The 17,870-nt window shown below is 38.1% G+C and overlaps 1 protein-coding gene and 1 long non-coding RNA gene across 3 annotated transcripts in view; one reads left to right on the top strand and one right to left on the bottom strand.

Annotated features, from left to right (window-relative positions):
• st18 (ST18 C2H2C-type zinc finger transcription factor) overlaps positions 1–11,928 on the bottom strand; it is a 40,053-nt gene extending 28,125 nt beyond the window's left edge. Inside the window, exons 1-2 of one of the 2 annotated variants that reach the window (XM_020099787.2) lie at positions 11,790–11,928; positions 10,594–10,768 (exon numbers count right to left, since the gene is read on the bottom strand). In XM_020099787.2, coding sequence (XP_019955346.1) covers positions 10,594–10,768; positions 11,790–11,843 — 229 coding nt within the window. In that variant the 5' untranslated portion in view covers positions 11,844–11,928. Of the gene's footprint in view, positions 1–3,107; positions 4,261–10,593; positions 10,769–11,789 lie in introns of those variants that run through there. The other variant, XM_020099828.2, reaches the window with a different exon arrangement.
• A 304-nt stretch (positions 11,929–12,232) lies between these two features.
• On the top strand, positions 12,233–16,747 carry LOC109637464 (uncharacterized). The gene is made up of 3 exons (XR_002203269.2): positions 12,233–12,372; positions 12,790–12,886; positions 13,767–16,747. It is a non-coding gene; the product is annotated as an uncharacterized lncRNA (long non-coding RNA).
• Positions 16,748–17,870: the final 1,123 nt, after the last annotated feature.

Below are 17,870 nucleotides of genomic sequence, written 5' to 3'. Positions count from 1 at the left end.
GCAAGAGGAAGGGATCAAAACTAAACCAAAGCTGTTTAAACAATACAACAGAGGAAATAAATTCATAAATCCTAATTCTTCCCAACCCACAAGGGTATAAGCAGATCCTTTATAGTTAGGCCAATAAACAAAACCACAGCCAATGAGGTACATTACAATCAAGGTAAATTCGGAAATATATTTAGAAAAAAGAAAGGCGGAAAAAAATCCCATGTAATATTAATTGGGAACATTTCATAGTCTTGCCCTGTCAAACAAATATAACTATTCGCTAAAAGGGCTTTTCTGTTGTTGAGAATCCCACCTGATTTCACCTTACTAACATTTTTACATAATTTATCTTTAATGTAGCACAAAACCAGAAAATATGACTGACATTTTATACAATCCTATATTATTCTCAATCCTACCATTTTATTAAGATTTTCAATTTTTCAAATAATTACCACTAAATGACTGATAGGATCAATCCACAAAAATTATCAAAATGTAAGTATGAGCTTATATATCATTGTTTAAATGAGGATTACTGTTATCTAGATTTCTAGTCATATAATATCATATTTAATTTATAACAGGATGATTTTAAATTGATATGTTATTATTTCAGAGTGATATATTTTTATAATAAAACCATCCTGACACTATGGATTATACATTTACACCAGACCAATTTTAACTTATACTATAGGCTACACTGAAATACTATTTAAATTTCAAAAAGCTAATGAGCTATGAGAAAAAATAATTACATTTGAAAGGTATTGTTCACAGTGTTGCTTTACATTTTTTTCCATAAACAGCACAGCTTTTCTGGAATACTGTTCAAAAGTTAAGTAATTAATTACATTTATCCTTTCACCAGCTGCTCAACAGCAGATGGATCGTTTCTGAGACCTTGTTGAGTTAAATCCACATAATTCATTTCCCTGGATTAACTAACTGAAGTTGGAGCATAGGGCAAAAACAGGTAACACGGTGCATTTTAGTTTGACATGTATGCTTAGCTTTATTCTTCGGATTTGGTCGTTTACATAGTGGGCACCCCGACGGCAGTTGACTTAAAATGAAATCAAGCGATTGAAATTTTTTTTTTTTTAATTTTATATCTTGAACTTTATTTTAATTTCATATTTCTTTCTCATAGATTTCTTTTCTTATATATACAAATCAAAATTTCCATTACAGACGTTTATGTTTATTGTAACTACGGGAATAAGTTTGTGAATCCAGGTTTTCTGGGCAGCAGGTACCATGGACAGTTCCTGGAGGTGAACAGACGTGACATTAACGTGTTGTGTAGCAACTGACGTCCCTGTCGTTTGAAGAGGAGGGTGTGGAGCACAGAGGAATAATGCCTCTTACTTATCACTGCTTTACCACACATCCCTGCCATAGTCTGTGCTGCCACTGTGATTAAAACACTGTGTAGAGGAGCAACTTTGTAACCTGACTGATGTCTCCCAGGTTAACATCTCTACATAACTTACAAACTTTTTCATTAGCGTTGTACGAGACAGTCACACAATGCTGCGTTATCTAATGTCTTTTGTTGCTCTTTTCATGTTTATTAAGAGATGGGAGATGACAGAAATAAGCTGATGGAGTTGTGATTAAATGGAGGCTAACGGAGGCAGAATGACAACTGGCATTTCGGTTTATTTTAGTACAGAAGATTTTATATATTTTCCACAGAAACTCACCAGAATCTAAAAGATATTTAACACCTCAATCACAGAGTGTAATGTCTCAGAAAGACATGGAGATAGATATATTACCATGTCATATAGGAGATGTTAGTTTACATTAAGGATGAGATATTGTTACTTTACAAAACATATTTTTTGATTCTAGGCTATATTGTTTTTTTTCTTTAAAAAGGACATTAAAGTTGTGATAACATCAGGTGAACTATAAATTCATCATCGAATCTTAAAAAATTCTTACTTTTCTTTAACAATGAATAACTCAAAGTTGGGTCATATGTGCAGATTTTGAGCCATTAGTGTGCCGCAAGTTACTGGTAAATGATGAACTTTTCTAACCAGCATCATTCTCCTAAATCAATAGTTGCCCTGGAGACTGTCGAGTGCTTTGGCCCAACAGAATTTGTTCAAAGCTGAGACCTGCCCACGTTTAACACAAAAGTTCATGGTCGACTGTATTATTATCGCACAACATTCAGCGTTTGCTGAATTAGCTTCGAACTTTACCAGGTTTACAATGTGAATAATTACAGAAAATCAGAACACAATGTTATAGTTCGTCCAAAATAGATAAATCGAATCAAATCTTAGATTTGCTCCTGGAGTAAAACACAAAAACTGATTTGTAGATTATTTTTGCTTTCACTTGACATTTTACATTCAAATGTAGTTTTTGAACTTTACTGGAGTTAAAACTCAAATTACCGACAGCCACAACAGGATGCAATAAAATACTTCACTGACTGTTCAAATATATTATTGGAACACAGAGTCAATGTTTAAGTGCATTAGGCTCAGTGGTCTTGTATGTACAGCTGTTACTGTTAAAGCCACAGGCAACCTGACAATGCTTTGTCTCTACATACAATACAAACATGTGTTCTTCTAAGACAAGCTTATACTCTACACAAATGCTGTGAATTTAATCTAGGTAGACAGTATCACATGCTATCTGGATGATCAAAAATAGGTCATGCATCTCAAAAAACAGTTATTTAATCTCATTTAATCTCCTCTCAAACTGTCTAAAACCTGGACAGAAGCTAGACTCACTTTCCAGCAAAGATTTTAGGAACACTGATTTGTATCAGGCAAACAATGTTCATCACCGGGGCAATATTTGAATGGTTCAAATACAAATGGCAGCAAAATCCTGCTTCACATCGTAATATAAAAATCCATAGAAAAGGAGTTTAGCAGCTGAATACAATCAAAGTTGAAATCTGAGTAAGTTTCTAACACTGAAACTAACATTTCAGCTCCTGTTTTGAGTCTCACATGACAGCATCTAACAGCACGAGCTGAAAAGGCTATCGTTCACATATGCGATGCTGAGTATCAGTGATGGTAAATGCTGACCAAACTGACATTATATTAAATATAAATAACTTTGACACCAACCTAGTGCTGTGATCCAAAAAGTTTGATTTTCTCCCTGTTTCTTGATAGCTGAGCCGGTGCTGTGCCTTTGAAAGGTAGTCCCCAGGAATATGACATACTGTGCCTTTGACAGCCTCGAGATAAGCACCTGCGTTCGGGTCCCTTTTTACGTCACACCTCCCCATTCACAGCCCTTCAACATGATGCACATTTGCACATCAACAGCCACCAACCCCCCTCCTTGCTCTACTCCCACATCCGCAAAACACACAAACATGCACAGAAGAAGGCAGATGCGCACTAGCCTCTACTCATGCGCGCATATACTCGCACAGACACATGCACCACAGATTTGTGTGCGCTCCGTGTGGATACAACATACATGCAGGCAAAACGCTCACATGCACAGACAAAACACTTACAGGTGAATTATTCCTATTTTCATTAAAAATATATATTTTTTAAAAACTCCATCCAGCCTTATTCATATATCGATCCTTTTTCTATGGATTTAAAAACAACTTTCACTTGCTTTGTCATAAGACCGGGGCATATACCCTCCCAAGCTCCTCATACATCACTCATCATGCAAATGAGAGGGAATGTCACTCCTCAGCAGCAGATGGCCAGGGATGATAACAATGGCTCAACAGACCAGTTTCAATGTCTGCGACTTTATCGCTACGGCAACAACAAAAATAGATGATATGAAATCCTTGTCTGTTAATTTGATTTCCCCCCTTTTTAATGTTTGTACCTGTCAGCCTGTTTCATTTCTCCTGGACCATTTGAATGTAGAAGCTTTGTCCGAGGTTTTCCGTCACAAGACGTCTGGCTATCAGTGAAAGGCAGAGACCTGGAAATGATTTTTGGTGACTATGGAAGGCTGCTGCCTAGCAGTTATTCAAGTAATTAGGTGTAATTCCTCCCTGTAGGCCATGTTAGCCTCCTGGGTTAGCTCATGCGTTCGACAGGCCTGGATAGAGACGGGAAGAATAAAAGAAGAAGGGGGCCCCGAGAAATCACAAATGCAGATTTTCAAACACCCCCCCAGCCAAAGTGATGTCACCCTGCGTCCTGCTGACTCCTGTTCATACAAGCCCCCATAGCAGAGAGTAAACAGTGGAAGCGTTTAGCAAACAGGGCCAGATTACAATGACAAAGGCAACCACACTTCTGGGTGGAGCCTGGGGCGAGGGGGGCAAAAGGGGGGGGGGCATGGTGTGGCTCAGGATTTAAAATAAGTGATACCCATAAGGGGCCCCCCCTCTATATCCAAGCCTAGCCCTTCCCCAGCTGATGGTAGGGGCCACCCAAACACGCTTATCTCCCGCTGATGTCCCCCCAGGTCCCCGGAGACTGACGTGTGAACACAATATGTAATAATAATGTATTTTCAGTTCTTTTTTCTGTGATTTGTGCATTTGATTATGCAAGGCTGGGGACTTGAGAATGGAGAATATCATTACTTAAGGTTTGGCAGTTGACCATCACCTTGTTTAATGCCTCATTTGAAAGTCTAATTTCTAACTGTCTTCAAGAGCCAATTCATGGTACACAGTGAAAGAGACATACAAAGAAGGCAGACCTGCTCTGTTTCCCCTCTTTTCAGCATTTGTGCCTGATAATCATACAGACATATGAAAGTAAAGAATCATCTATCTAAGCGTCTTATCAAATAACATGTTCTTTGTTTGCTGATGCAGACAATCTCGCTGTGAGGACACAACGCGCTTGTTCTATGGATGATTACTTCATGTCCTGAACTAGACATCAGTGTTACTGAGGGAAAACATGAAAAGAATCAACTCATGTAATGCAGTCTTGACAAATTGTGAGAAAGCAACATATTGAACACCACTGTAACAACGTGTAGAAAAAATGTGTGTGGCTCAAACATCTGTTCAAATCCCTAAAAAAAACAAGGGAGACCTGATTCAGAGTCAGCATGGACCAAAAACTATTTTTTTGTCAAGCTATTTCACCAACTGAAAATGTGGGCATAACTGTGGAGAGCTGATGGAGAAATGAAAGAGTGGGTTGGACAAAATTACATGTCAAACAAAGGTTCACATTTGAAAAGTCCTGCTCATATTTGTAGAAAGTGTTTGATTGCATTTAGAAAGGTATTACAATGGGTCACATCTGTGTCTAAAAGCTTTTTGCATCCTGCTGCAAATTATGTAAGCAAAGTGAAGTGTCACAGCACCCTGTTGTTTTGAGCACTATACCTTCCTCCTGTGAAACCTACACAAATATGTTTAACTGTATTCTTCTAATGCACAACAGGATCAAAATGTCAGCAGTAGAACTTCAACAAACTCCATCGCTCAACACCCCGCCCCTGACTCCGACAAAGCAACGTGACTAATTACACATGGCAGCCCGTACAGCAAAACAACAATGCATATTCATACTGTGCCATTGAATGTGATAGATGTGTAAAAATCTATATTAAACTGTGGTTAATTTCAGCTGTAATGCTTTAAGCTTGGTCTAAAATGGCACAAATGCTTCTTTTTGGTGCTACTGAACCCTCATTGTGCAACCACTTGATGCCGCTTGTTCATCACAGAAAGTCCCATAAAAGCACAGAATTAAATGTTTTAAAAATTATTTGCATATGCAAATGTGAGGAACCAAACATAAGTACATGTTGTTGATGTGGCTCCAGGATGCAGAACTATCTTTATGTTAATGTCAGCAGACAGGAACTATTCTTTTGAAAATACAGTACATTTTTCATGGGGATCATTATCTACACTGCATGTCAGTGCGTTTCAGTTAAAAGGAATGATTAGATTACTTCCCAGCAATCCCCTTTGGGCCGATTTGTGTGTGACCGTGGGCAACCTTACAACATGTTTATTCAGTGTCCTTTGAAGACACTTCAATAACATCTGAAATGTTTTATGGACAAATATAGGATGTATTCCGTCTTTGCCTTTTACTGATACCCTTGGAACTAGGACTCCAGTTATATTTGATTTTGTTGTTCAAAACTAACAATATAACACTTTCAGGTGGGCCTAGTGGAATAATAAAATTGTGGAGTGGCTAAAAATAGAGGTTTAAAAGATGTAATGTGACCAAACATGGTCTCCTGTCATGTAAAAATTGCATGAAACACTGAGCAAGTGTGCATGAAGACAAAAGTTAACCCATCTTTCCTAAAACCACATGGATCCATAAAATGGTTATTGAAATGTTTTGATTTAACAAGTATTTATACAATTGCAGTAAAATGCATAATTTATTACTCATCGTTTCTGCTTCTCTACATTTACTGATTACTAAGAAATCAGTGCCTGACTGGTCAGTCAATGTCTCAGCACCCCCCCCCCCCGCAGGTCTAAATCCTCTACTTTATCAGTCAAAATGAATCATTCATTACTAGTCACTACTTGCTCTCTACATGCACCTCCCCTCAAATGAGAGCATCTGATTGCTTACATCTAAGAAATCAATGCTCGACTGGTCAGTCGATGTGTGCCTTTTGTAGTTCATGGGCCGTGGACTCATTGTGTTGTGTCATTGAGAGGTTAGGTCCAGATCTGGGTGTCTCTGGGGGGTCCCTGCCCATCTTTTCTATTCAGACAATGAAGCAGACATGCCTATAAATGGCAAGATAGGAGCTTGGATGTTCAGCCAAAAACGGGCATCTAAACAATGGTAACAGGTGTGTATAATGCATGCTTTGATAATGACCTTGGTGGCCATAATAGTATGTCTAGACACAACTAAGGGGAGGCATTTCTGTCTGGTCTCAGAAGTCCCGTGGGCGCTCAATTGCAAGATCCTAAGGAACAGATATTGGTTCATTCTAAGTCATTAAGACTAAAAGAAAAACGTCTGAGTTGATGTGTCTCACATGTTTAACTGTGACATCGGAAATAATGAAAGGCTTTAAAAAAGTTAAATCTACTGCTCAACCGTGATTTTATTCTGTCTTTAAAATATTTGTGGGCCAGTTTACATAATAAGCTAAAATCATCTTGCGCATTCAGAGACATGCACTTGAATGAATAGAAAGAAACTTCATTAATGTTGATGGCTTGGGTTTTTTGATTGTGCCAGATATGGGAAGCTTGCTGACATGAACTAAAATGCAAATGCCCTTTGAGCAAAACAAAGAAATTGATTATGAAGTAAGTTTCTTCAGCACAAGTAGCTGGCTTTGAGTGATTAATGGGGGTGGGTCATTGATTTCCTTTTGTTTAGATCTTGGTTAACTTTCTTGAGACACAATTATAATTTGTTTCCAAACAATAAATCCAATCTAACTTGAGCGAATTACATTTCCCTATGGCCTCTTCTGAATCGTTTTACCCCTGAAATGGGTCGTTATCAAAAGGCATTGCATGTGAACGTCTGCTGTTTCTGTTTGTTACCTTTCTGATTAGATATTGTTTTTCCCGGGTTTATTGGAAGGAGAGCACCTCCTCAGATTAGAGAGAGCTGTTGTGACTTGTCAGCGACAGTGCCAAGGGTTAATCTTCCAGCTCTCTCTTCAATAGCTGCATGTCACACACAAGAACATCTCCTATTGACCTATCTACCCACAGTATTCGAGAAATACTACCTGAAACATGCCAAAATGTTGTGTATTGTTGAATGAGCCCATATTGTCAGTCTTTAGGTTGGCTCTGCAAAAGGCAGGTGAAATGTTTTTTGAGTTATCACAGCACAATGTACTTTATATTTATGCATATTTGCAAGTCAAATCGCAGTTTTACAGAGGACTTTATTGAAAGGCTTTTTTCCTCACTCTTCAGCTTTACAACTTTGAAAACTTCAACAGATCCAGACATTTATACTTCCTGATTTCTCGCATCATCTCTCCAAGATAGTGATAATACGATTTCTGTGTTTTTCGCTGTTGAGAAACAAACTGGATTATGAACAGATCACTACATAAACAGCTTTCTAAAAGGAGGCAGCTATTTTAAAAAAGGCTGAAGAAATGCAAAGAGGGATTTAAATTTTAATTTGAATTTATTCCAGCAAGTGAAAGGTTCTTTTGAGAGGGGATTTCAGCAAAGATGATGGTATTTAAAAGTGATAAACAAGCATCTAAACCTCCAGTGGAAAACAGTCATTTTGCTCCCTTTTAGTGTAGGAGAGGAATTGGGCTTGCTATGGTCACATCCAAAAAATAAGAATAAGTAATAGTAGTAATTAAAATGTAAATAAGCGAGATCCATGGAGATATTTCAACTGATTCCTGTCATAAATTGTGTAATTAAGATTTTGTCTTGACATACCTTGTGACTCTGGATGTATAGCTATATGTCCTCAGGTCCAAATTCATGTTCTCTGTGTACTTGGCATAGCGTACTTTATAGTGTATATGGATGCTTAAAAAATCTTTCACACTTATCACATGCAATTTAAATCCTGTGCCTCGACACCAGAGAGGAACATCAGGCAAAGTTCAAATTTATATGCCTTACAAATTAGGACCTGTGTTAATTAAAGATCGTTGTTGTTGTGGTTTCAGGTGGTATCTTAAAATTTCTAGTGAATAGGTTGGCTGAGTGATTCACTCTGGGCAGTCACATGTCATATTCGTATGACAAAGGTTGCAATTAACCAAGGCTGTCATCTATTTTATTTGTAATATATGGATTATAGGGATGTGACTGGATTTCAAATGTTTCTATTCTCTTGTGGATGACCACTAAACTTAAGCACAGAAACCTATGCCACACAAGAAAGACAAAGAGTTACATCATTTTGTTGAACAGTTAATCCGATCATGGACAGTGTTTGTGCATTTGCTATCTTCGGAAAATGCCAGCAAAGGCGCTAAGTAAACCTATTTTACAAGACTCCCTCACAAGGATACAGTGCCAGTATCGGGATAAAATTTCACACAGCGGCATGGCTCAGTCACATAACCTAAGCAGGCTTAGGAAAATGGAACACTACAAAGTATTGCACTTTCTCCCTGTATGTCTGTTGTGGTATACAAAATGTTCGGATGACGGATGCGAGTTTGGGCATGAAAGCCAAAGTGAACTAATGGCTGAATAGAACATAGATACTGCTGTTAATGCTCTGACTTGTTTAAAATGGTAGATTATGGAAGTGTGCACCTGGCATTCTGCGGGCTAGCCTGGCAACACTCCTCCCTTATAATTATAATGAACACACAGTAATTCAGGGTTGAGGCTGAAATACGAACGATGTCCTCTGAGACAGCTTGTTTTAATGGTTATGCAGAAGAGTTCCTAGAAGTGCAGATGGCAGATGCGATGCCTTTGAAGCTATTTAGAGTTGTACGCTACAAGGTATGGAAAGAACTATAGTGTGAGGCCACATTGCTCTTTTGTGTGGCTGAATTAGACATTAGACTGGCTCATGAACCACTAATGAAAGCTTAAGATATATTTTAAAGTACATTTACTGTGATACCCATTATACTAAACAGTTTGATAGGAGGACTGCATGGCCTGAGTGTTTCATCTAAATACCCCACTGTTCTTACTTTGTCCACATAGGGGTGCATTTGCTCACAACTTGGGCCCTCGTGTCGTCTTTCATGACAGTGTCAGACGCCTGATTTCAGTTTTTTGGAAGCATAAAAATCTTCTCTAAGATAGAACACTGTAGTAAACATTTTACACAATATGGGACATAATAGACCGAAGAGCCAAATAAGATAAAAAATATCATCGAGAATATAAGTATTTCTTCTGGAAAATGTTACTTTGTTACATTACTAAATGTAAAATAAATCAACATACAGACAGAAGCCCTATTGTTCAGTTAAAATGTTTGTGTATATAGCTGGATTGTAAAAATCATGTCTCATAATCATACATTCAACACATAATGTGATCTGCTCCTTTTCTCTGGTCTGGTTCATGGATTTAGAAGCCATATGTTTATGCCTTCAGGCAGTGAATATGTACAGCATGGTAAATATATCTCTACATCACTGTATCTCAAACCTATATAAAAGAGAGTGGAGCCTTTGAATCAGCCCACTACTGTGACAGTATTGCAACAACAAAAATAATAACTCAGAGAAAAAGTTTTGCAGCATTAAAGTCACATAGGAGGCACATTAGCATGTGAAAAGAATAAACAGGAGCATTCTCAGTTACACACTCCACCTGGCTGCTAACCAACGTCCTTGTCAGAAGTCCACCCACCGCACTGGCTAACACTGAAAGACCTCCTGGGGACCACAGTGACCATTCACTCGGTTCTCTCTTTTTCCCATGCACCTGTGACTGTTTTTGTGTTTGCTATTTTTTGCTTTGTCTTTTTCTGGCAACACTGTATCATTGGAGACACACTTTCCCTCAAAAGGAATTCTCCTGCCCAACAATGTGGTTTGTTTGTTCACTGGATATGGCAGGCCACAGAGTCAAATGGAAAAAAAGAAGCAAAAAAAAAACAAGTCACCACTGTAATAATTAAAATTGCCACGAGAAAAATAAGCTGGGAGACACGGCAGTATGAATAGACTTGAAATAAGAAAATATGGTACTTTTACCAACTGGTTTCTTGCCGAGTTGGGGGGCTTCACAGGTGCAGTTGGAAAGGCTCTCCTCCTTACTCTCCTCGGACGGCTCATCCGGCTTCTCCATGGTCCTGGACCTTAGAGAGCTGCTTTTCCATTTTCCAAAGGACTTTGCCACAATCGCTTTGTCCGCTCCTTTCATTGTTTTCTGTAAAACACATTTACAGCATGACTTCCCAGGTTTATCCCTCTTGTGAGCCATCTGCCCCCTTTTTTGGCTCTCAATAAACCTGGGCTCATCTTTCGCAAACCCAAAGTAAGAGAGAATTAGGGCATTGTGTGCATATGCATTCTCTTAAGCATTCCAGAAAATTTCCTGATTGACCTGGCATCTTTTTTAGAGACCGCTTGGACATTGTTTTTCTCCTGACATTTTGCAGTCCTGTATGGAGAGAGTGGTTGTGATTGAAACAGTATAAAACAATACTTTAGCAAAGTACCCACACAGTAACCAGCAGATGGAAACAGAAAAAAACAAACATGTTTTCACATTTAATCCAACTTAAAGGAAATAAAAATAGCACATTATGCCCTAATTGAGTGCTGTACAGTCCGCAAATTCTATTACAAGGCCGATCAGGATTAGCAGTGGAACATACCTAGTTATCTATTTCTGAGTGCCAAGACTGCTAGCAGTGGGCAACTAAATTTCAAAAGCTGGCAAATCCAGTTGTCTCCTAAATACAGAAAGTACTTAAATCCAGAGCTAACAGAAGAAAAAGACGGATAAAGGGTGCTCTGCATATCACCGAAAAGCTTGTGCACTTTTCAGAATCACTGGCTAGGTTAAACAAATATGCTAAGTAGAGATCAAAACAATCCTTTGATCTGCAGCCTAGTTTCCAGAGGAATGGTTTGGCTGTTGTTGTAAATAACTTGTATAAATCTATATACCATTTGCCTTCAGGTAATATCAAAAGTGCCAGGGATTCGCAGGCAAATACCTTGTGGTTAGGAAATAGATCAGATAAAAGCATATAAATATTTCAGCAACCCTGCACCCTGTCATTTTCTGAATTATAGCTGAGTTTCTAAGCCCATATGATCATTTTACTTGTTTAGTTTTGTTACAGAAACGTGAATGAGTCAAATCTGATAGGAAATACACATTCTATCCTTTTCTATTTTGTAGTTTGGTTTTTTAAAAAAACCAAAAAAAAGATTCCTACCTCCAGCATGCCATTCAGGTCCAGCACAGTGTAAAACATTGTGCTAAACTTCATACAAAAGAGGCTTGAAGAATCAGAATGCAGAAGCTATGCAACGTGCTGACTAACTTTGCCCTCTGTTTTGATCGAGCGCACAAAGAAAAACGCTGTCCATTCAAAAACAGACAGCATAACTCTTTTCAGAGAGGGGGGACTGTGAACAAACGAGGCCATGTCCTGAGCTGCAGTCAGTTTCCCGTCAGGCTCGCACGGCTCGGTGAGGGCCGCAGGGACTGGGACCGGCTGACACCACACTCAGGCAACAGAACAACTTTTGTGCACTCCGTCCTCCTCTGGAGCTTTTTTTTTTTTTTTTTTTTTTTAAAAACATGTCTTTCAACCCAAATTGGGATTAGTGTGCTGCTTTGGTTCTGCAGCTCGCTTTTACTTCGGCCCCTTTGGTCATAGTTCAAAACCACGTTAGCTACATTTGACAAGCTAATACACTTTTCAGCAAATTAAATGAACAGCATGTACATTCCCATTTGAGCAGTAACATCTCATCATCATCAGGGAAACGTGGCGAACGAAACATAGCAAACAGGTACTAAAAAACACTATTATAATTAATAATTTAGCCATAGCGTTAATTCATTGTGTCAATAAAGCTAATTAGAATTGAATACTGTAGTCACTCAGAAATCCTGATGCTAATAGCTAACGTAGAACTACTGAGTAACCTGTATCTCTCTAAAGCAACATGGCTTCCAGCTACATGAAATATGAAATGAACTTTGTCAAGTCAAGAACACAACACTTAGCAAAACCACACAGATCTGTTGAATACAGCTAACACACAAGAACTAGGCTAAGTCAGGCTACTTATAGCTGCTAGCACTAGCTAAACTAGCTAACGTAGCACACAACAAGTTAACAGATTGAAATAAAGATGGTTTTAACTGATCTGTCTGGCAACAGTTAGTCATTAAAGTGTTTCTAACGATGGTTTGTTCATTGTCAGGCTCTTGTGTCTTTATGAGTGAACGTGCAGCGCTGACGAACACAACACAGATGGAGATGCTAAACTCACCTGACTGTTGGACTCAACTCATCTTCAGGTAGTTTGTCAACTTCTGGATGTTTAATAGTTCTGGTTCATCTGAAGAAAAAAGAAAAGCACAAAACAACAGGGTATAAGTAAAACTTAGACTTCATATGAAAAAGACTGAATATATATTAGGGAATATAAATAACATTTTATGAAGAAATTACTTGTCTTTAATTGTCAAGGATTTTTCTTACTCTCATGCCTCTCAGGTCCTATCAAGTGTTTTATAATAATAATAATAATTATTGTATTAATAATTATAATAATATGATTGATAGAGAAAATGCTACACAACAGAAAACAAATAGTTAGAATAAAGAGGTAGTATATACATAATAATGGTAATAATAATAATAATACAGATAAAAGATTAAAATGGCCTAGCACCCCAATAAATGTGTACGTTTTACTTAAACTCGTTATATGATTTGGTTACATCGTATGGAAAGGTGGGAAATATGGAATAAATTCATTGATACAAACTATTTTTATACCTGTCCCGCAAAAGCAATTTTTAGAGAGAACAGCATGTATCATATTCTTGACCTGTCTGCTTCAGATGCTCGCTGTATATGGAACTGAATACTGGACGTAAATTGTATCTTTCCCTGTGTCAACTTGTGATATGGCAGTTGCTGTAGTGGAGTGGTGAGAGCGGCACATATGCATTATAGGAGAAAATTGTGAAATGACAGATTCCGGGTGTGATACTGAGGGAATGACTAACTAATAGGAGGGGTGCTCCAGGCTGTTAGCTTTGAGAAGCAGTTTGCACATTACTTTATCTTGTCAATCAGATTCCTGGAATGGAAGAGGTGACTGATAACTTGAATTAATTATTTTCTTATTGCATGCATGTGTTAATTCATGTTAATTTATGTCCCTTACAGGCCCAAGCCAGAATATCCAGAGTAAAGCGCCACCTCTGGCACACAGATCACCACACCACTCTCTTTGCATATATTTATATCAAATGAAAGACTTTTTTTTAATCCTGTTGGAACAAGGACCGACTGCCAAATTTGATTTTTAAATGTACTTTTAAGCTGTTCATGCTTTACGTTTGCATTTTTCTTAACAACTGAACAACGTGGAGCTGTGTTTACGGCTATGATGGGATTTGAAAGTTACAGATTATTTTTTTTATAAGCAAATCACACCCCTAAAAACACAGTCCCTTTTCTCACAGCTAAATATTGTAACTCAAAGTCAACACTCACAAGGCAGACCCTGTTCATTCTCTAATTCTGTATGTAGTAAATTTGATTTAATTATGAAAGGCAAGGTTTACATCCATCAATGAATGGGGCTTTTTTTCTATACTGTATTTGAGCTGCAGTAATTCTGTGGATTGCACTGAGCACACTTTAAACAATTGCATTTCGCTAAACATCTTTAAACATTTTGACAAATTTAACTTCCCCCTGAACACAGAGGATAAGAGGAAAAACATTTCTCTGATGAGAACAGAAACAGCAAGAAGTTCTAACAAGGAAAAGCCTGCCAGGTGGCGAACTGGCTGCACCAACAGAACGCACAATCTGTCTGCTTCTCCTTCCAAACCATTGACAGCTGCCATCACCAGCCTTGCACACTCGCACTCAGTGGCTCCTCAGCTCCCTGCCCATCCCTCTTTAGTGTTTCCTGCTAACCTCAGAGACAGGGTCACCTGGCCCCCTAGTTGCCCGTCTGTGGGGCCCTGCTGGCCCCCTGGAGACCTGCCTGCATGGGGATGCATGGCTAACAGAGGTCTAGTAAAGCCTCTTTAATATGCAAACCAAGGGGCTATTCCTTTGACCTGAGACCATAGCTTTTCTAACAGTGAAATCCAAAAATATTCTTGTGATGTACAACGACGAGATCTGATGAGCAGTTTTTGATCTGCTGGTTATTTGATACCTGATATTATAACGTACAAACGGCAGCGTATTTGGATATTTTCCTCAAGCAGGTGGGTCATTTACAGCGATGTAGCATGATTGAATCAGAGTGTGTTCCCTTCACTTTATTTGAACGAGAATATAATCATCTGCAGTTTTAACATTTTGTTAAATTGGAACAGCATTTCTCCGCTGAGTAAAACCTAAGCACACAGATGCACAGAGGCTAAACTGAGGAGTGTTCCACAAAGCTACCATTGCAACTGGGCTAAAAATAAAACCTGGCAAAGTTATTCTGATCCCTTATTGGTCCCATAGTTTGATTTCACATTTAGCATTTGCATTCCCCTCCGCATAAACATTTCATTCTTCCCCTCCTGCAGTACAATGAGACTTGAGTGACTTTGGCAGCAGATTTTGGATCGGTGCTCCTGAATCCACCAGTGTATGTTATCAGCAGGTAAACAAGCTTTCGAACAAAGCCATAATGGAACTGCAAGCGGCATAAAGAGGCTCATCTCAAAAGCTATACAACCCATCAAAGCTGGTGTCATTTCCTCAACACTGCACTGCAGCTGGAAAATGCATGGCTGTTAGTTACAGTTTAAATCGCCTGTCTATTTTCAGACACTTCGGAACTATTTGTATTGATTATTTACTTGTCAGTAAGCAGCCAGATTACCAAAATAAGACAACAGATTTTTAATGTTTGCTGGATTCTTCTCTGTTTTTTTGTTTTGTGGTAGGAAATCAAAAACTGTGTCATGCACTAAATTAATGGGATTTGCACTATAGGGTATTTGAATAATTATTTTCCACTGAAAATGAAATACTTCTGTCTATATTTGGAAGGATTATGGATAGCATTGAACTTAATGTGAAAATAATGTGCCCTTTAAATATGTAGTTAAGCTATATCCTACACTTTCTGCTCACCAGATGCAATCTTGTTAACCACATGCTTGAATGCTTGTCACCAAACTTTCCACATATTTGCCTTTTGGGCACAGCTCAGACGCACAACTAAACCTACGCACTCTCCTCCCAGTGAGTGGAGAAGCCTCAAAGCTTCCCTTTCATATGCTGCATTATCTCTATGGCGGTAATTATCCATAAAACTATGCCATCAGATGGTGATGATTTCCAATATGAACCCAATAAATGTGTTTAAAAATTTGAATTATCATATTTATGTGGATATGTGTTACTAATAGTGATTATGTTCGTCATGTGGGTAGAAAATCAACCATCGTCGTATTGCGCATTCTCACATATTTCTCAGACATTTCATCACACATTTAATCTGCCCCTGTCTAAGATTTTCCACTGAACCTGTAGTCAAGGCAGAGAGAGGACAATAACGGATGAGATTATGAAGCATGTCTGTTAAAGCATGTCTGTTTGATCATCATTCTGTTTAGGGGAAGTTCTCTACTTGGTCTCTTCAGTCCCTGACAGCAGATATATAACCTAATCTCTTTTCCTAACCCTTTTCTTAAGCATGAATAGGGTGGAAATGTGATGGCATTAAGTCGATTTACACCTTGGTTTGCAGTTTCAGCCTTAATGCCTTCTGGCTCTTCTTCAACACACTCGTCCCATTTAGATTTAGAAAATATAAATGTTGTGTTAAGGCTTTCCCATTTATTTTCATTTATCCATCAATTGAAGTTCATGCATATATTTACTCGACAAATAATGCTTGTTTATTTGCAGCTCCATCTATCTAGTATAGTCAGAGATATTGGAAAATCAAATACAACTTGTGTATTATCTTCAAATGCAGGAGATATCAGTGACAAAGGGCAAGATCTAAGACTGTATGACAGTGAGTCGTCCCTGACACCATTTTAGATATTTCACATTTACTCATCTAAACCTTCATTTAGTGCCTCCAGCATATGTTGACATGTGAAGAAAAGCTATTATAATGCGTCTTTGAATTTCAGCTGATGGCATTTGAAAGCTGCATTAATAAATCTGTCCTCACACAATAACTGTAGTTTGTTTGTTATAAATGTATGGGTTTCTCTTTTTTTCACATAAAAGGAGTTCAAGTTGGTTTTGAACTTTTTCTTGATTATAATAAAAAAGTATAATTTGAATTTATGTTAATTAAGTCAGTATGATGCTAAATTTAAAAAAATGGTCTCAAAACTGTTTATTTCAAAGGTTTAACAGGCAGAAGCTTCACTTCATCCTTTAGAAATGTGTCTGAAAGAAACATTCAATCTTATGGTTGTTTATTTTACAGGCACATTTTAATTGTGCGATCGAATGCAAGAGGCTTTAATGGTAAAACAGTGTTTTATTATCTTTTATTAATTTTTAATCAACAAATTAATTTTGGTCATATCTTCTATCTACATATGTAATACACTTGATGCAACATTTATGTTTGTATTACTTATTAATTTCGCTTCAAATGTGTAATGCAATCTGCCAATTATGGTTTTGTAAAAGAAAAAAAACAACTTTATTTTAAGTCTTGACTAATTCTGTTTAAAATTAAATTAAATGACAACTTTCTGTTGAAATAAATAACCCAAAATATTAAAACAAAGGTGCCGACCATACTGAAAGTTGTTGAGCTTGCCGCTTAACAACAGCCAATTTTATGACATAGTAGAGAAGAGCAGTCATTTGTTATGAAAAGAAGTTTGACGGCGAGTCAAAGGCAGTTTTAATGGTGGAACTAGCAAGAGACTACACATGGCAATGTTAAATCCCATTCAGCCTGATGAGAGTGACTCCCAGCAGCACTGAGCTCAGTGGGGGGTTGTAAACATTTACACTAAGAGCCTGTCCAGTGCACATGGTTGGTGCTTGCCAGCCACCTCGGTATCGAATGTTGTGTTGCATATTTTGTCATTCAGGCCTGTCCCGAAATTGTAGGAATCACACCATCAATTTATGAAGGAGCCATCCAAATGTGACAACAGGCTTATGCTAAATGGAGAAAATAGAGCTAAACATTGTTAAAACACCCCTAGACCCACATGGTAGAGAGTGCTCGGCAGAGAGCTGCTATGCTCCCCGCTGTGAACTGGGAAAGTGATGTTGGTGGGCTTCCTTCTCCATGAGGGCCGCATCGTTCTTGGGCCCCGATTTGAA

Source organism: Paralichthys olivaceus, chromosome 16, assembly GCF_024713975.1.
Source record: "Paralichthys olivaceus isolate ysfri-2021 chromosome 16, ASM2471397v2, whole genome shotgun sequence".
Taxonomy (NCBI): Eukaryota; Metazoa; Chordata; class Actinopteri; order Pleuronectiformes; family Paralichthyidae; genus Paralichthys; species Paralichthys olivaceus.
Note: the sequence above shows the minus strand (reverse complement) of the source record. Positions and strands in the feature narration are given on the sequence as shown.